This window comes from Parasteatoda tepidariorum, chromosome X1, assembly GCF_043381705.1.
Source record: "Parasteatoda tepidariorum isolate YZ-2023 chromosome X1, CAS_Ptep_4.0, whole genome shotgun sequence".
NCBI classification, from domain to species: domain Eukaryota; kingdom Metazoa; phylum Arthropoda; class Arachnida; order Araneae; family Theridiidae; genus Parasteatoda; species Parasteatoda tepidariorum.
In genome coordinates this window covers 36,906,938-36,927,371 of record NC_092214.1, presented here as the reverse complement: position 1 = coordinate 36,927,371, position 20,434 = coordinate 36,906,938, and the positions used below count along the sequence as shown (strand labels likewise).

General features: G+C 28.4%; 1 protein-coding gene across 2 annotated transcripts in view; it reads right to left on the bottom strand.

Moving 5' to 3' along the window:
• The window catches only part of LOC107455088 (CUGBP Elav-like family member 2), a 751,728-nt gene extending 731,580 nt beyond the window's left edge, over window positions 1–20,148 (bottom strand). The window contains exon 1 of one of the 2 annotated variants that reach the window (XM_043046908.2): window positions 19,927–20,148. In XM_043046908.2, coding sequence (XP_042902842.2) covers window positions 19,927–19,988 — 62 coding nt within the window. In that variant the 5' untranslated portion in view covers window positions 19,989–20,148. The remainder of the gene's footprint in view (window positions 1–19,926) is intronic. The other variant, XM_071187614.1, reaches the window with a different exon arrangement.
• Between the last annotated feature and the right edge of the window lie 286 nt (window positions 20,149–20,434).

Below are 20,434 nucleotides of genomic sequence, written 5' to 3'. Positions count from 1 at the left end.
GCGCATCAGTACTGCTGTAAGAGGGCACTTTAAAACAAAATCCCTCTATTTAAGCTTTTAGCTCAATTCGCGCTTCTGTTTTCATATTTTGTAATACGGCAATCTTATTACGAAAATAGTTCCTTAACCCCGTAAATGTAAGTTCATTTGAATTCACTACTCTCTTTATTGATTTCGTTTTGTGCTTAGCTCTGTTTTTTCTTTACATTTTATTTTCTGTTTTTTATGTGATATTTATTACTTAATGTGTTTTTGAGTGCTCTTCACACTATTGTATTGATATATCTTGTTTTGCTATATTGATACAATATTAGAAAGTACTCCATCTTGCGGATATTACCGTGTGAGCTGATGAAGAGATAGCTTTTTTTCCCGTATTTTTATTGAATTTTTTTTATTATTATTGTTATTGTTCTTTTATTTTAATAACTTTCTTCTTCTCTTTTTATTATTCAGTAATTTTTTCAGTGTTTTCTATATATTTTTGACTTATAAATATATATAAGTTCAAGATAGAGACAATTGAGTATTCAAGAAAAGAAAAATTTACAATGAAATATTAAGAATTTAAGATTTATTAAGTTTTATTAACTGCGCATAGGATGCAAGTATATAGAATCCAGATAATAAGATACAAAGAAATACAAAGAAATTGAATCCAAAATGTTAGAAGGAGAAAAAAATATGTATATATGTATTTGGAATTATGTAATTTTGAAAACTGTCTTTAAACAATTCTAAAATATCCATTATTTCCAAAATAGTTTTGACCACACAGAAGTCCTTTTTCTGCAAAGAATAATGCTAAATGAAGTTGTATAAATTATTCATTTATGAACGTTAAGTTTTAAATATAAATTTGCTTACGCTTGGCAATCAAATTGAAAAGTGTTATATCAAATTTAAACTCGTTTAAAAACGCAATAATTGAACAAAACCGTTCGAATTTTTTAAAACAAAGATTTCTCAGATGTGCTTTTAAAAAATATCGATATGCTAATTTAAAATTTTAATTTTTTTTTTACCTAATTCACTAATAAGATATGAATCTTTATTTCATGTTCACGAGCGTTATCTGTTTAACCTTTTCTTTTAAAATAAGAAGAGAAGAAAGAGAGTTAATGATTTAGAAAATTTACTCACAGATGTTAACTTGCAATACACCTGAAAAGTTTAATTATTTTTAATTTCTGATGGCAGCATCTGCTGCAAACTAATGAAGCAGAATATTCATAATGTAGGAAGCCACAGATTAAAAAAAAAAGAGCGTCGAATTTCTTATCAGCTATGATTGCATTTTCTCAACTACTTTGCTTTGTACTCAAACATCTGCCACCGGATCAGCGGTAAGATTTAAATTACTGTTCACGAAAAATAATCATTTCCTGGATGGATCACGTCTATTAAATTAATTAAAGCATGTGTGAAAACTTCTCAATACATTTTAATGTATGCTTTTTTCTATTTGGTTCGAACTCTGCTTGAATTTTCTTAAATTTAATGAGATTTTCAATTCGTTATAAGCAATGATAGATGATTCATAACAAGAATTCGAAATTTTAGCCAAAAAGATTCCCGTTGTTGAGGCGTAATCCAGTTATTTTATGATAATCACAAGTTTTCACATTTTCCAAAACAGAATTGTTTATAATTTGATTGATTTCATACGTCTGTTGTATCGGTAATCACGCAATTTGTGTAAATTATGAGGCCAGTTGGGTATTTCTTGTTGAGATATTTCTTTAGGTAATTCCTTTTTGTTAAAGCTTTGAGTTATCGTAATCTTTGAAATATAAAATCTGTATTAAAAAACATCGGCAGTAAATGAATTTGCATAATTTAGCATAATCTTTATAAAAATAGCATTGAAATACGTAGAATGCCCAAATGATATTTTACATAAAATTCAAATTTCATTTATGTTTCACTTACAAATGTTATGAACTTAATGATAATCTTAACGGTGTTCAGAAAGATTGACATCATTAAGAACATCATTGAGTTCATGAGGAAAGTCGTTTTAAGCTTGAAACTATATCCAGTTCAGTCAAGTTAGGGTTTCAAATAGACATTTTTTGGAACTTATTGAAAACTTCGCACTAAATTCTAGCAGGATTCTGTGACTGATTTTGGGGTGAGGTAGAAAGGGAAAGAAACTTAAATATTGATAGTTATTTAAGATGTATTGCTTTTGATGTAGTTCTTTAAGCTAAATCGAATGATACCGACCATAAGACTAACAATTAACAATTAACTTTACGTATGTAGAGTACAATGCTTATCATACCTACATCAAATATTGCAATCTAAATAAGTGAAGTTTTATTTCTTGCGTAATTTTTTTCAAGCTTTTTCGAGTAAAACCAAACACTAGTCAACAGAATAAATTGTTTATAAGTAAAAATAAAAAAAAATACAACTTTTGTCTGATAATTATTTGACTCATTTAACACACTGCTACCCAAATGAAACCTAGACAAATGAGGTATTGCTTTTTATGCACTGAACTGAATGAAAAAAAAGACAATTTAATAGGACTTAATTGTCAATCATTAAAAATTCAAAATTTTTTTTATGCAATCATGACAACGTAAAACTACAAGATAATGCTTAGATGATCTGAATAACTTTGTTACTCGCGTCATTTTTATATTTACTTTACTCATTTACTATTTTTTCTAGCTTTTTTTAAACGACTTATTCAAATAGAGCATGTTAAACGTTCATTGAAATGTTATTCTGTCATTTTAGTTATTTTAAGAAGCATAGAAATATAGTCTGTATACAAGGAGCACTATGAAAACTACCGTCAATATGTATTTTTAAAATTTTATTGAAAATCAAAGCAAATAAATATGTACATTGCGGGCCAAAAATTAACTCTTAATGGACCAATGCTGCCATAAAAGTGGCATGACGCTCCTACTAAGTTCTTCCAATGCTGAAAAATCGCTATTTTATTATTTTAACACTTTCGTTGCTCTCATATTTACAGATTATTTATATAATTGATTACTTAACTATAAATTATATTGTAATTATACTTGAAACTTGAAATACTTCTGGAACATTAAGGGTCAATACTTTGCAGAGGAAAAAACAAAAACACCTTATGACAAATAACGGTGCAATACACACTGTTCTTTAAGAAGCAGTCCAGCACTAATATAATTGACCCTATTTCAAAAGCGTTTTTGTTTATACTTCGGTTAAAAATTAATTTACGACGTCCAATGAGTCTGCAAAACCAGAAACATTTTTTCAAAATGTTAAAGTGATGCTTGAGGTCTTAAAAATAAATGGAAATATGTAAAATAATTTTAACTATTTTCAACTAATAATTCTTCCATAAATATGATGTGAAAACTTACAAAGTTAAGGCATGGTGAAAATTTCGCCCACAGAGGAAGTTCAAGATTTTTCTAAATACAGTAATTACATTATACAATAGGATCCTAACTAATACTGTATTATTTTTCTTGCAAAAAGTTCTTGTAAAAAATCTTAAAAAAATAAATATATATCTAAAGATAATTGCAAACATTACAAACTCCTATAAATAATTGCTACATTGCAAACTCCTGTTCGCACGAACGTGAGTTCAGCGCTCTACCATCCAGACTATCCCGGCTCATTGAATACTGTTCATTTACGCTTATAACCTGTATGTTTAAAATACCCTTCTCTCTGTGCTTTTAATATAATATATTTGCTATAATACATTTTGCTATAATGCACTCTATAACAAAAAAATCGACCCACCAAGAAGCAATCATCCGATTGCTTTGCAATTTCGTATGCATGAATGTCTGGGTTCGATCAGGTTGGAATGATGCCGATTGAGGACGTATAGTCTTTAGCGACGAATCCTGCTTCCAACTGTGTCCTGGCGATCATCGAAGATGTGCTTGGAGACGCACAGGGCAGAGGAGGGATCCTACCTTCACTATTGCACGCCACACCGGCCCTCAACAAGGCATTATGGTCTGGGGTGCCATTTTCTTTGACAGCCGGACCCCTTTGGTCGTCATTAGAGGTACACTTACTGCACAGCGGTACGTCGACGACATCCTAAGACCTGTTTTGCTACCGTTCCTTTTGCAGCGCCCTGGGCTGGTTTTTCAGCAGGACAATGCCAGACCACATACGGCACGTGTTGCTATGAACTGTCTGCAAGCTTGTCAAACTCTTCCTTGGCCTGCCAGATCACCAGATCTCTCTCCCATCGAGCATGTCTGGGATATGATGGGAAGGCGATTGCATCTGGCACGGAATGTTGATGACCTCGTTCGACAATTGGATCGAATTTGGCAGGAAATACCGCAAGAGACCATCCGGGAGCTTTATCGGTCTATGCCACGCCGTGTGGCAGCTTGTATCCAGGCTAGAGGCGGGTCAACACCTTATTGAACTTGTTACTGTAACTCTGCAATAAATTATTCAATTGTTCTGAAATTTTAATCATTTACTATTCTGTGCATTGCCTTCCTATCCACGAATTTTCGTTTCAATCGGACAACTCCTTCTTGGTGCGTCGATTTTTTTTTTATAGAGTGTATATTTGCTATAATATATTTGATGCTTTTTGATTACTTTCTTAAAGTAAAAAATCAAAAGATATTGATAAAAATAAAACAGATAAAAATAATGGATTGCTGATTTAGATCAAAGTGTATTTTTAGAATTTTAAGTTCACACTCTTAAAAACCTAATTTTTTTTAAAAAAATATTATAATAAAACGAAATTAACTTGAACACTTTATGCTTGAAAAATTAAATATTTCAATGTTTTGTTTTAAAAAAATGTCTAAAAGCAGCTTCTTTTTTTCACCTAAATTATTCTTAACAGAGACTATTGCTTCGTTCTATCTCATATAAAATTTATAACCTATGTGTTTAAAAAAATATCTTAAAAAAATTAACTAATTTTCAGGAATTATTTTTACAGTTTTAGCCATACACGCATAAAAAAAAATTTTAACTAAAAACTACTAGAAAGAAACCTCTGTCTCTCTCTAAAAAATTTATGCTTATAAAATTGTAAATTTTAAATTTCTAATTCAAATAGTACCTTAAAAAAAGTATTTTTTCACATTAGTATTTCAACAGAAACTTTTTTTTTTACTTGGAAAATATAATACACTTAACACGCTAATGGAAATATATAATAAAAAACTTATTTAGGCTTTCAAATAAAAATTAAATAATTTTTATCCTACTCACTTAAAAAAAATAAAAGAAAAGTGTTTTAAAGTTCCTCATTAAAACCTTTACGCATATAAAATTTTACATTTTAAATGTTCCCAGCATTTATTATTTTTCACGATGAGCTCTTAAAAAAACCGTTGTTAAAAACTTTTATTTTTGCTTAAAATGTATAGCGTTTTTAACATACTAATATAAATGTACGAGGTTTCGATAGATAACTATTTCTATAATTTTATCTCACTCGCTTAAAATCCTAAGTTTTTAAAAAAAAATTATTAAAAAGGAACTTCTTTCTTCTAAAACTTCACACATGTAAAATTATGCATTTTAAATTTCTGCTTCAAGAAGTCTCCTATAAGCAGTAATTATTCCCTGCATTAAGAACCCACGAGGAACAGTTACTTCGTAGTTACTTTCTTCCAGAGAAGGAAAATATAACGAATCCAATAAAAAATTCTTTCTTCAAAGCTGTATGTTAACTGTGGCACACTTACTTGAGGGAAGTTTTGTAATTTTTTTTAATAACAGGGATTTACTCGTCGACATAGTCATTAAAATAATTACAACATCGAAAAAAGTCTGCGCTGCTCTTTTTTTTCTTTACGTGAAAGAATCATCTAAAATATCTTAAAAAGTTACAAAAACTTCTTATTTTTTAACTCAACTTACTTGGAAAAATTCAACTCAAACAAATAGAGTTTCACTTCACTTCACCGTGATGAAAGGCCTTAGGCTTAATAATTTTAATTAAACGTTTTCCTAAAAAAGTTTGTTTTCGTGAGTGTCTTTTAAAAGGTGTGATGTTTTAGTGTTGTAAAAACTTATTACTGCTTAAGCTACGGACATTAAAAACTGATTTTTTAGCGTTTTAATTTAGCAGTACATCCCTCAAATAGAGTAAGCGATAAAAAAACGCAGAATAATATAAATTTTGATTCCTATTTCACTTTTTATCACATTTTTTTTAATAATGCAAATACCTCAATACGTGTGGATTCTTTTTGAAAAAATTGAATCAGATTTGAGAAGTGTTTTTGTTGTGGTGAGAAAAAAACAAATTTTGAAACCACTTTTTAAAAGGTGAGAGATATATTTCATTTTTTTTTGTTTTGTAGAATTAAATTAATTTTAACATAAACATCGTCATTTAGAATGCAACAAATGTAATTAAACTGCATCAATCTTGGTTTTACGAATTTATATACTATCAAAAATGAATTTGGAAAACGTCAATTTTCTTCAATTTATAAATAGAACTTCCAAAGTAAAGTCTGAAAATTAAATCAGGATCAAGTTTAAAATGTATCTCTATCTTTAGTTTTTATAAATTTTTAAATACTTAATATTTGAAAATAAGCTCAATTTCAAATCTAGAAAAAATCAGTTCAAACAAAGTGTTAAAAGTTGCATCCCTTGAACTTTTCACATATTCTTATTATTAAGAGCAAATATTATAAATTATAATAATTATTTAATTAAAAAATTGTAATTAGATTTTCAAAGAATTTTGATTTTATTTTGCAAATATTATTTTAACGGAACTAGAAAGTTTATATGAACTTAGTTAACTTAGCTACGTACTCAAAACTCTTTCTCTACCAACCTGAATACTTTAAGAATAATTAATACCTTTTATTGCTTTGTAAAAAAAGAAATTTCAATTTTTTCATTTTTTCCTTAATATATCACAATATTTTGTGATACTGGAAACGAATACTCTAAGTATTGTACAGTCATTTGCTTTTTTAGAAATCATACATTCAAAATCAAGTTTACAATACAAATTTCAATTTTAGCACTTAAACTTGATAAATTGATTAGAAAAATGCATACAAGGTGTGTTGTAAAGATCGCCCTTAATGTATTTTTAGGACCCTTATTAAAAATTAAAAGAAATAAATATTAAGAGAGTCACGAACTAATATTTAAGCGATTAAAAAACTGAAATGCTATTGTAACATCTTCAAGCTTCAACTCGCAATCAAACAGGTTTTAATGGTCTGTACACTCACCTTGATCACATGTGATTTACTTAATCTCAATAGCATTTTTTTATTATTATTTATTATTCTCTTAAATAATATACGTTCATCAATTATCATATTTTTTACATTTAATTTTTCTAAAAGACTAAAAATATTTATTGACGTGTATCTTCACAGAACACTGTGCAAAGAATTTAGAAAAGTACTCATTTTGCAATACAAAGCAAAAACTCTACATTTCAACTGAATTTCGTCTGTTTATGGGAAACTATATTGCATTCAAAGCTTTAGAACCCACTTAAGACCCAAAATATTATTGTATAAGAAAATTGCAAACTCAAATTTTCTTTCAAAAATAAGTTTAAGCTAATTTTTTTTCCGAATCAAACGTTGTTTTGTAGCACACAAAATAGTTATCTAATTTATGTTATAAAAAAAAATTTTTTAATTAATTCAGACATTTTTTTTTAATTTATATTAAAAAAAAATTGCAAATATTAGTAAATGATTTTTCTATACTTTTAAAAAGGGGTGACTAGATATTTAAAATATTTCGGTTTTCGATTTCTTTTTGCCATTATTTGCATTTCTTTTAATGATCATTTATTAGAACGAACGTTGAAAGTCTAAAATCAATATTTTATTCGATTTTTATAACAATATTTTTTATCTTCAAAACAAATACACCAATGAAAACCATTAAAATCATACGCACAGTCCTATGCAAACATAAATCACACTTACAAAACTTTTTCTAAAACCAATGCTTCATCTCAAAATATCGAATTAAAAATAATGATTCTAAGGAATCAATAAAGTATGGAAGCATTTAAAAAGTTTTTGAACACCATGTTTATCTAAACATTGATTAAAATCGATTAAAATTTAAATAATAGAACATCTTCATTCAAGAAAATGATCCTAAAGTGCTTATTTTAGGAATAAGTTTCTGAGAAACACGTGTAGTTTAAGAAAAACCAATTTTGTTTAACGATACTTTATTTAGTATGCAGTCGTTTTCAGTTCACTTAATGATACTTGCCATTGTATGTAACCGTTCTATTTACTTAATGATAGCCACCATACATCCATGAGAGTATGAGAGATATAAACTGTTATTCAATTTAACATCCCATCATCGGAAATATCGATCATGCATTTCTTTTTTGTGAACAAAGAGAGTAAAGGATTGTCTTCAAATGGAAATTGGAAACAGGAGTAGAAGCACCTATTATTTATTCAGGTTTAAAAAAGCGATACGCGTAGCGGAAATAGTCTATGACTAAAGATGGTCGGCTATATCTCAGGCTGGTTACGTCTCACGATTTCGCCAAATGACACCGCAATAAGCCAACTTTGAAATAAAGCTTGGATGAGAACTCTAGATCTAGACTTTTTTCAAGGAGGCTATGATTCAAAAACTATTTTCTAGCTTTTTGCGATGAAATGTGAGCCATAGTTTGGCCTAGATAGGATATGAGGCTAAAGTTGTGGGTTATATATTTTCACATAATGAAATTCAGTTTAGAAGATATTTCATTCGAAATACTAAAATCAATGTTGGGGTTTCTTACAGTATAAAAATATACTTTTGTTTATATAAAAATGTATATAGTTTTGTGGGAACTTGTATAAAATCTTCAGTGTTTCTTAAATGTAATAAGGTTCTTTTTAAATTATTCACTTTCTGAGGTTTTTTGGAATTAAAGTTTAATTAAAATATGAATTTTTTTTAAATTTTTCAAACCTAAAAAAATTTATCATTCGGAAATTAGTCTAAAATTATAGTGTCTGTCATAATATTAGGAAGTCATGGGAACCTGGCACTTGGTTATACGCACTGTTTAAACATTTATATAAAATATGAAATAAAAATAAAAACATCTTACTACAGCAATATAAAATGATTTGAAATTTAAGGTTTCAACATTCATTTATTATAATATAAAACTGCATAATGACTGCATGCAATCATATTTATGATAAAATACTGGTAGAAGAGATCGTTAGTAAAATTTGAGCTATATTTTCTATTAACCGTTTTAAAGCAAAGCTAAAAATAAGACCTCACATAAGCATCAACTCGGTAAATGAATGATAAATGAATTTCTTTATGATGGTTAGTTACAACTTTTGACAATGAAGAAGGCGAAACAATTTTATAATAGATATGGTTCACTCTGAGATAATTAGTAATTTAATGACTGGTATTACTAATTGCTGAAATGATTCGTAATTATTAATTGAGAAAATAGCTTAACTGTCACATATTATGGTGTAACTGACAGAACATTAAATGTCTTTAAATTTCATATATTGGGTAGATGATAAAACATCTGGCAATATATAACAATTAAGTAACTTCAATCTAATTCAATATTAATATTTTTAAGATTATATTCAAATTTCGATGTTTGAAAAGCAGCCTACGCATGAAATCATTGTTCTCCTGAAGTACACATCCTTAATATACTTCGCAAAAGTCATTCAAAACGATAAATTTTATATACAAATTAATTCGATCGTTCAAATTAATTCGATCGCTGTAAGTCATGAATTATGGCAGTGATAAATAAGTAATACATAGCAAAATCGAATCTCAAACTAAATCACATTTTAACCTATTTTTTCTCGAATCCTCTAATGCAGTTGTTAATCTTTAAACAAGATGATACTTTCTGATTAGGAGCTTCATTTGCTTAAATACATGAAAAGTAAATAACAATCGACATGTTTCAAGCCCTTCAAAAATAGGCTCCCATTTTCATGACGAAAATAAGAGGAAATGAATAGAAGATGAAATGAGATGAGCGCCACTGGTCCAAAGTTATCCTCAACACCTTAGTTGGTTTTTTGTTTGTTTGACAGATTACATAAAATAGTTTGACCTGTTACATAAATATCGTCACCCCAAATAGGCGTTTCGAAATAACTTAGGACCGAAAATACGTTTATCTTAAATCTCTACTTTAAATAAGGAAGACATTTAAATAAACAGCCGTTTTAAAAGAAACATTAAATTATATAGGTAAAATTAGAATATACATTAAGTTTCAATATAATTAAAGATATCGTAATAATAGCAAAGTTAAAATTTAGTGGTCCTTAACTTGAAAAAGATTTAGTTTCAAGCATATTGACTTTACTAATTAATCATTATTTTTCTTATAATTTGAAAAGAGCTCATGTTTCAACATGCGCAAATAGCCTTGGAAATAAATAATTACTCTAATCCTTACTTGTGTGTTTAGCGTTCGGCCGCACACTTAACAAAATGAAAATTCTAAGTATTTGTAATCAAAATGTGACGCAAGCTAGTAGCTAATGTATTAGTAAAAATAAGAAATTTTACAAGGTATCTCAAGTTTCTCAATATCTAAGATACTATAAAAGTTATCTTATAAGTTTCTTCCAATCTACACGTATATAAAATGATAGAAGGAAAGACGGTGACTTAATCAACTAATGGCTTCATATAGCCAAAAAGTTTGCAGGTTTACAAAAGGGTACAACTTGCAACGAAGTTAAAACGAGGGAGGTTCCACAAATATCCACCTCATATCAGTATCTAGCAAGGTAATCGTGAAGTTTTTTTCGATCTCCCCTTTACCTAAAGAGAGAGAACAAAAAAATTTAATCTCTTTGAAATAATGGTGAAGCTTTGATTTCGCTTGCAACTGAAAGAATGGAGAAAAAGAATAAATCAAAGGGAAAGAAAAAAAACTTTTTTTTTAACATTTTCTTTGGATTCCTTCCTTGACTTGATCCCGGAAATTTGATATGTAATTCTGGAAAAGTATTTGAACTTTTAAGTAGCAAACATTAAATTACATAACTGATTCGAAATTAATAAAATAAACTTTTAATTATATTATAAAAAAATTTAAAAGTTTTATAGTGAATGCACAAATATGTAAGCTGTTTTTTACTCCTTAGGAGTAGAATTTTTATTAAACTTATTTCTCATTATTTTATATTAGCTTAGATCAGAGTTCTCCGCCGGCCAGGTGGTCGAGTGGTTAGCGTGCCTGACAGCGAAGCCAATGGCTGCCGGTTCGAATTCCGCTCTGGGCATGGATGTTTCTCTCTCTCTCTCTCAGTTGTCTTCTGATGTGTGAATGTAGCCCACCCTATGAACGGATATTTGTGGCAGTCTGGCGTGGGTAATGTTTCTCGCCTCCATGACCTTGGTTCGCAGGCGCCCACTGGGTAACGATAAATGAGCAACACTTCCGGCACATCTTCTAACACATCTTCTAAGGCGAAGAACGAAAGTTCAGTGCCTGCCGTTATTAAAAAAAAGATCAAAGTTCTTGAAAATTATACTTAGCATTTTAATAATTTATGGTTATGAAGTACAGCATGAGATACCGGTGTCTTTTTCTGTGTAAAAGGTAAAATCTAAACATGGTTCAAGTCAAAACAATAAATTTTCTAATTTGCAATTATTTAGATATAAGAGAAACAGTTATCCATCATTGAAATTTCTTTAATTTATCAAATCAATTATTGATAAAATATTTAAAATGATTAAAAAAAAAATTTTTTTAAACTGCATGTTTTGGATTTTATTTTTTTGGCACAAAAAAAATTTCGATAATCCAACAGATTTTTCAGTAACAAATAAACTGATTTTATAATTAGAAAAATACTAAAATATATTTTTGCTTGTAATCAGAGAATCAGAAAAAAAAAATCTTAAAAGGGACACAGGTTTCACATATGTTTCAAAGAGTTAAGAGAAATTTATATATTTCATTCTAGTGAACTAAATAGTTTTGCAACTACTTCTTATATAACAGTACAGTAGAGAGCAGGAGGTAAAATGTTTCAATATCATTCAGTTACTTAAGATACAGATAAATTCTCGGCGCAGATCAAAATACAAATAAATTTTCTCTGTTGATCAATAGACAGTATACAAATTAAAAAACGGACCTCCCTGAATAACTTTTGATCTAAAGATCGGATCTTCACGTTCTAGAACGCATGGTTCGAGGGGGTGACCTCAAATACGTTAATTAATTTTTGCTGCCGATATTTTAAGTTACTAAATCAATCACAAAAACGTACTTTCTCTGAATAAGCATACCTTCTTTTTTCAACGAATTCAGATTTCTGACCCCCAGAATATAAGGGGTAGTCCCAATCTGAGAAATATGGTGCCCATAATTTGGTCAGGAGAGTCCATATTTTGTCAAGTTTGGCCTATTAATGTTAATTTTACTTTTTACGTACTTCCCCTATATCTCGAGAATTTTAAAAAAGTCGTGCATTTAAAATTCGATTTCTCAGGAACTATACAACCAATTTCGCTCAAATTTTCTATTTTGCTATGAAAAATTACTTACTTTTAAATGATGCAAAAATGGTATACCTAACAATTCAAGATTGTTTCGACTGTAATTAAATAAAATATAAAATAATAAATATTTACTAAAATTTAGTTTTTATTTGCAATTATTTTTGGATAAACGGATTTTATAATTGTACAGAAGTTTTCAATTAGCTTAAATATTTATCGAGACATAGCGAAATACACAAAAAATAAATTTAACATTAAGAGGCTCAAACTTTGAATTACTCTCCTGAGAATGCGGCTAACCCCTATACTTTGAAGGTTAGAAATCAAATTCAGGTTTCTTAAAAAAAAAAAAGGTATGTTTATTCAGAGAAAATACGTTTTTGTGTCTGATTTCATAACCTAAAATATCGTCTGCTCTAGTTAATTAGCAAATTTGTGGTCACCTCCTAGAACCATTAAGATTGAGTTCTAGAACTTGAAGATCCGATCATAAGTTTAAAAGTTATTCAGGGTGTTTTATTTATTTTTTTGCTCTCCGTACAAATCTATTTTAAGATATAATTAGCCTTAGGGCTGCTCGTATCTAAAAATAGTATATTACGAAAAGCTGAGAAAACATGCTTTGAGTCAAATATCGTTTAACAGTTTAAATCTTTCCCATGATCTTTAATATGCAAAATAACTGATAATTAATATGTTTAGAATGATAAGGAAGAATTCTGTACCTTGGAACAATTTCAAAATTAATCTTCGTGTAGTAAATTAAATAATTCAAGTCATGATAATGCTTTGAGTAATTCATTATATGTATAATATTTATATGAATATGCATATATTCACTATATGAATATGTATATATTCATTATATGGTATAATATAGTTCTGAATGAATTCTGTGAATGAATTCTTTCGTGAATGAATTCTTTTATACCCTTCAGAAAAAATAAATTTTAAAGTAAAGAAAATCGGACCGAGGTACTACGCGGTGTTGTACCTTGGACTATGATGCGGAGTTACTTGGATCATTGGATATCACATAATGACATTATTTTGAGCTATTTTTGCTATTTTGAGCTATTTTTAAATTTTTTTCTGAGTATTGATTGCACTAGTATCATTCACATGTGGTCCAACGTGCTACAGTCCCATGTAGCTAATATGAAACACTTAAAAAGTAATGCATTACACTATTTATAACTATTACAAAAACATGTCTATTTATTAATTCGTTTATTTTATATTTTTATTTTATTTATTTACTTTTATTTTTGCTTTTGTATAATTTAATCAGAAATTTTTTTTATTCCAAATGCATTTCTTTTCCATTTCCTTAAGTCAAACTAAAAGTATAATAAAAATGCACATTTTAAACTTCATGCAGAGATTATAATTATTTTCTTTTGGTTTTTTAAATATACTATTTTTAAAATTGAAAAATATAGTCGGAGAGAAAAAGAAATAGTGCTTAAATTTTGAATATCATTTGAAAGCAATATGCGTGAAAAAACAAAATGCAATCTATCTTGCAACCTGATTGAGATAAGAACATAAATACTTTCTCAATTTGTTACATATTTAGTAACATTAGTATTTTGTTTAAAATATACTTTTTTTAGAAAAACTCTAACGAATATAGTATATTGTATCTGCTAAAAAAAGCTTTGTTTCTTATGTCCAGTCATCGATCATCGGTTTTTTTTAATTAGAGGTCAAACCAGGAATATCCATTAATTTTCTTTAATAAAACATTTTTTAAATTATTTAAATGTGTCAAAAAAGAGCTCACTACTCAGCAATACTTTATGACATTATAACAATATATTTTATGATAATATATTATTTATTCACATTAATAAATATTATTAAAGTGTTTCACTACCTATTCGATATAACGTCACCACTCAGTTTAATTAAAATTCCATTAGAGTCCCTTTAAATTAAACTGCTTTTTTCACTTTTGATTTAAATTACTTAGTTATTTTCTTTTTTTCTCCAATTTTTTGAGCAAAAAACGTCCTTAATTATGTACTAGCGTAATGAAGATACGTCAGGAACATATTTTTCCAAAGATTATTTTTAACATTAACAGCTATTTCTGTGAGTAATAGTTTTAAAATAATTGAATTCAAAACTTTTATATGGATTTAATTATATTCTAACAATTTTTTACCTTATTTAGAGCGTTTGATAACATAATTGTTTTATTTAAAATAAAATAAAAAATTTGAATTTAGAAAACTGCTTTTAATGCTAACATTAAATTCTTTGGCTAACCAATAGGTCACCAAAACACTGGAGAAAAAAACAAATTCGTAATTTCTTGAAGAATATTAAAATAACTTAATTACAAAAAAAATGCACTACCCAGCAGTATTTTACGACAGTTCAATAAAAACTTAATTAGGCACATTACAGCAATATTTCAAGTAAATAACGCAAAAGTGTTTCCTCCTGCGTTTTATTCGATATAACATAAATCCAACTACTCAACTTGATTAAAATTTCATTCGAATCTTCCTAAATTGGACAGTTTTTGGAAAATGGTTTCCACCAGGAGGTTTGATTAAATTTACTTTGGTATCGCATTTTTTTCATTTCTGTGGAAAAACGGGGACTAATTTTTCAATAATTACGCTCTCCCCGTAATGAAGATTTCTCAGTAACATAATGCGTTCAAAATGGTTTTCAACATTAATAGCTAGGAAACGCTATGGATTATAATTTTGAAAATGTTCTTTGGAGGGGTAGAATTTTGCGGAGAACAATTCGATGGCAAAATCGTAGCCCAAGGGAGGAAAGACTTTTGGGAGTAATGAGTTCCAAGAAGTCTCAGTAATAAATGCTAATATAGCGAATGCAAACAAAGATTGATGAATACGAATTTGAAAATGAAACATCTTGCTTTGTTTGAAAACTCCCTACTAGATGATTTTGAGTCCTGAAGCTATTTCCAAAATGAGATATTGCCAGGGTTAGAAGTTCATTAAAACCTTTGGAAATTGTTATAAATTAAAAGACTCCATTGATTACACAAGTTGTTTAATTTCTGTGATTGAAGAATTTTCATAACTTTTAACGTAGAATTGTTCAAGTGAATTACATGTAAAGAGTTTTTAATTTTGTTGTAATTATTTGATCGCCGAATTTTTGAAATAAAGATGGAGGCCGTTTAGTTTCTTGCAACTTTGAGAATTGCATATGGTTTGTCTGGAATTTGACAAAAGTTTGATCGCCAAATAAACAATTTAAATAAATGAATTATTTTTGACATTTTCCAGTTGAGCTAATTTGTTTAAAATTCTAATTTGTTATTCATATTTTAACTGTTAGCTAAATTTTATAAACTTATACAGAAATAAAGAATTTAAAAATATGAATAGAAAATATTGATTAGGTTTTAAGAAAAATAAATGTAGCAAATTATTAGAAAAAAATATCAAAAACAAAAAATAATTAATAAAATTAAAAGAGTCGAAAATAAATTATATATATAAGTAGCATAAAATAGGAAAAATTGGATATGTATTTGTAATAATAGAAAAGAGATGACTTTAATATAAATATACGTAATTATGGTAGACGCTATATTTAGTACTTAAAAAGCTATGCTATAGTGAGAAACATAATGAACAAACTCAGTAACAACTAAATTAGATTCATTATTCTAGCTCAAATTATTAAAAATAATTAATAAACTATTCTATTAACTTATGAACAAAACGACAATTAACTAGGGGATATTACAAGTAGCCTGAAATTATTACCATCTATTCTTATTAAATAATAGATCACTTAATAGTTCTCTGTTTTTAAAATAATATAGGTGGTTTTTTGAGATAGCAAATTTTCTTACAGAGTAAGTACATTCATTTTAGATAATATTTTGTTTAAAATAATTAACTAATGAAGTACTTAAGAAAACTGCTATGTTAGTGGGCATTCAAAATAACTATGAAATTAAATCACAGAAAGAAACATAGACATAATTTATTAGCTCACTCTTTTAGACATAGTTCTGACACAAAATTCCGGACCAAATTAAGGTAAAAAGCACCGGCACTTTAGGTGCATCATACGTAAAATCAATTTTAACGTAAATCAATTTTTATCGTAAAATATTATACCGTAATTTTCAGAGTAATATTTATTTAGATCGAATCAGTGATTTTACGGTAATTATTACTGTGAAAATCACTGTATATTAGAAAATGGATTTTACTGTAAAAAGTACCAGCAGTCAGAGTACCGGTAATTTTTTGCCCTAATTTGATCCGGAATTTTTATAGTGCATCGTGTTTCCAAATTAACACCATAAACAGTCTATTTTTGAAAAGAATATCGGTTATTAAGTATTCATTATAATGCAAAATGTAACAAAATAAAATTAATATTTTTGAAATTAAAAAACAAATTTACCTAAAAAGAAATTTTAGTAAGAATTTTGTCCATGAAAGGAAACTGTGGACATATTAATAATAAGGGATAGTTGATATGAACATCTGATAGTAGTGTTGAAAAACTAAATTTACATACCTAACCTAATTATTTTGTTTGAAATAATTAGGTGATTACATAAGAAATATTTTAGTGAGAATTTTGTCCATGAAAGGCAACCGTGAACATAATAATAAAGGAGAATTGATATGAACATCTGATAGTAGTATTGAAAAACTAAATCTACATACCTAACCTAATTATTTTGTTTGAAATAATTAGGTGATCTCTTATGATTGTTGGTGTAAAATAAAATAATGAAAATAATTTACAGTAATAAATAATTTATCCTTAATCTGAAATGGTCTAAACCGGTTAAAAGAAGCATTGATTTATTTTGAAAGAAGTTCTGCTTATTAAATATTAATTTTAACAATAAAAAAAAGCAAAATAAATTTTAAATTGATGAAAAAGCTGTGGATAAGTAAATAGTTTAGTAAAAATTTCGTAAATGAAATAGAAGCTCGCGATAAATAATATTAGAAGAAACGTATACGATGATAAATTAATTAAAAAAGCGAGAAGTCTTAACGATTTAATGTGCATATTTTGCAAACACAATCCGGAAAACTTCGCGATTTATATTTTGGGAACGCAGAACTCCAGATAAATATGGATTTGGAAAAAAGGTGATGGAAAATATAAGGCATTTCAGTCTAAATAAACAGCGTTAGTTGTGTGCTCGGTACATTTCTGCTAACGGAAGTGTCATGAAACGATAAGATCCCGCCTATGTTTCGATAAACAACGAGGCACTGAAAGCCGAAAAAAATTTGATAATATTGTTAGTATTCTGCTTATAGATTAAAATAAAAACTGCTGCTAAACTAATGAAACAAATCTTCTGAGCATTGTTCGGTTTCCATTACACAGAATATTCCAACATAGATACTTTTCTTTTACGCAAATTTTCTTTCGTTTATATAATATTCGTAATATTATACAACAACTTAAAATGCAATATAAAACAATCTCATTCTATGAAATAATACAAAATTAATGCTATTTTAAAGGTTTTATTTTTCATTTTTTTTTCAAAAAATTTTATTTTGTTAGTTGTTAATTTTACAATATCAAATTCGGTTGTTCATTTTACAGAATATATTATATAACAGCACAAGTTTATGTATGTATTGGCTTAGCTAGTTTAAAACTTATCATACTTAAACGTTACCTAAATTATCTGCATCTATTAAATTTCTACCATTATAATATTCACATATGCAATATATTTATTGTCAATGATCAAATCGCTTTTTTAAATATATTCCAAATACAAAAATTGCAAACTAATTTATAATTTGTACAAAATAACATCATTTAGGTTTTATTTACATACTTAATGCTTTAAGTGGAAATTAAATACAAGCCACTTCCCAATTCGTTTTGCTTAAGCTTGCAAGCAAGGTTAAGCTATATTATATATATACAATTCCGTAGCCTTGTAATTTTGAACTCAATCCAGAAGACATGCGAACTCCAAGTATTGGTAGGAATTTTTCCTTCGTGGAGAACTTTTTCGATGGAACTAACCCGCATTTGCGTTACATAGAGAGGAAGACCAAGAGAATATTCCACGCTTAGCCTAACGGCAAAGGGACTCTAACCCATGATCTGTCTACCACTGAGGATATTTAACGTCAGCTGCGGTCGGAGCAAGCCAGATATGGATTCGTGTCGACCAGTCATTGCAGGGATTCGAACCCGGTTCACCTCATTGGAACGCGAATGATCTATCCCCTGAACCATCACGGCTCACATTGTCCGATTTTATTTTTATTTTATAATCGTCGTAGAACAGCCGACCCAGTTTTAAGGGTTTACGACTACTTATGTTCAACTCCGTAACCTTGTAATTTTGAACCTAATCCAGAAGACAAGGGAACTCCTGGATCGAGTTTTGGGACAAATTTTGCCTTCGTGGAGCACTTTTTGATGGAACTAGCCCGCATTTGTGTTACATGAAAAAGAAGACCTTGAGAACCTCCCACGGTTAGCCTGACGACAGGGGGAATCTAACCCATGATCCGTCTTCCACTGAGGATATTTCACGTCAGCACGGTAGTCGGTGCGAGCCAGATGTGGTAATTAAATGGTAACCAGTCAGTGCGAGCCATTGCGAGCCACAGTTCAATATTGAAACTATGATTCCTAGCGTTCAATCAGAGGTGCAATAAATTTACTATAAATGGCTAAAAACTAAAATTTATCTGAAATATTTCGATTTTTGAAGAATCCCCATGTATTAATTCCTAGGTTTGAAAAAGTAAAAATATGTTCAAAAAGTTACCTGTATGTATAAGAATTGAACTATGACCTGTCCAGAAAAAAATTCAAAAAATTAAGAATTTAAAGTTATCAAGAATATGTTTAGATTTTCCTACACTGCAAAAAAATCCGGATTAAATTTCGGAAAAAAAGTACTAGCCCTCAGAGTGGCGGTACATTTTATCGTAAAATCCATTTTTACACGAGCATGTTACAGAACAAATAATCTGATCAACGGTAATTTTTGCATTAATTTCTTACCATATAATCACTTTAATCAAATTACTCTAATTAAATAAATATAACTTTAAAATAATAGTTTAATAATTTTCTGTAAAATAAAGATTTTGCGATAAAATGGTTTTTGCGTTAAAATGAATTTTGCACATGATATACCCAAAATATGGTATTTTACACCGCAATTTGATCCGGAAATTTTTTACGGTGTTAGTTGTAGAACTTACAAGCATTGACTAAATATGAATTGAAACTGTCTAGAATATCAAACACGTGTATATAAATATTACTCTATTAGAAAATCAATTTCCAAAATCACATTATTTATTAGCTTTATTTTTTCATTTTAAAAATATGAGTAATCTTAAACTGACCCTAAAAAATTGAAAATTAATGATTAAATGGGAAATGATTACTAAATGTTCCTACCTTGCTTGGGGTTGCAAACGATCAGCGATGGCTTCCATTTTAGCAAGAATGGATCGTTCCATAATGAAGCACAAATTGAACTAAAACTTTAAACAAAAACAAGCCTTTATTCAAACACAGAAATGTTTAATCACTTAAGAATACGGTGAAAGCACTTTTATAAAATGCACACGCAAATAAATATTGCAATCACAACACTAGTTGAATTCAAGTAACATACTGAAAATTATCTCAATCTGTATTATAGTTTCTTAAATTATCTCAGTAACCATAGGAACCCTTATCAAGAAAGTTAAAAGACGCAAGAAGATTAGAACGAAACCTAACCCCTTGGCAGAATGAAAGTGGATAAGAGGCTTCAGGGTGTTTTAATACATTCAATTATCTATCTTAGTTTTACAAACTATCAACACATAGATTAAATTTTTATAAGTATTACTCTATGATTAAAAATAAGTCAGATATTTATTTCGATTCAATGCTAACAATAACTCAAAAGAAATTTTAA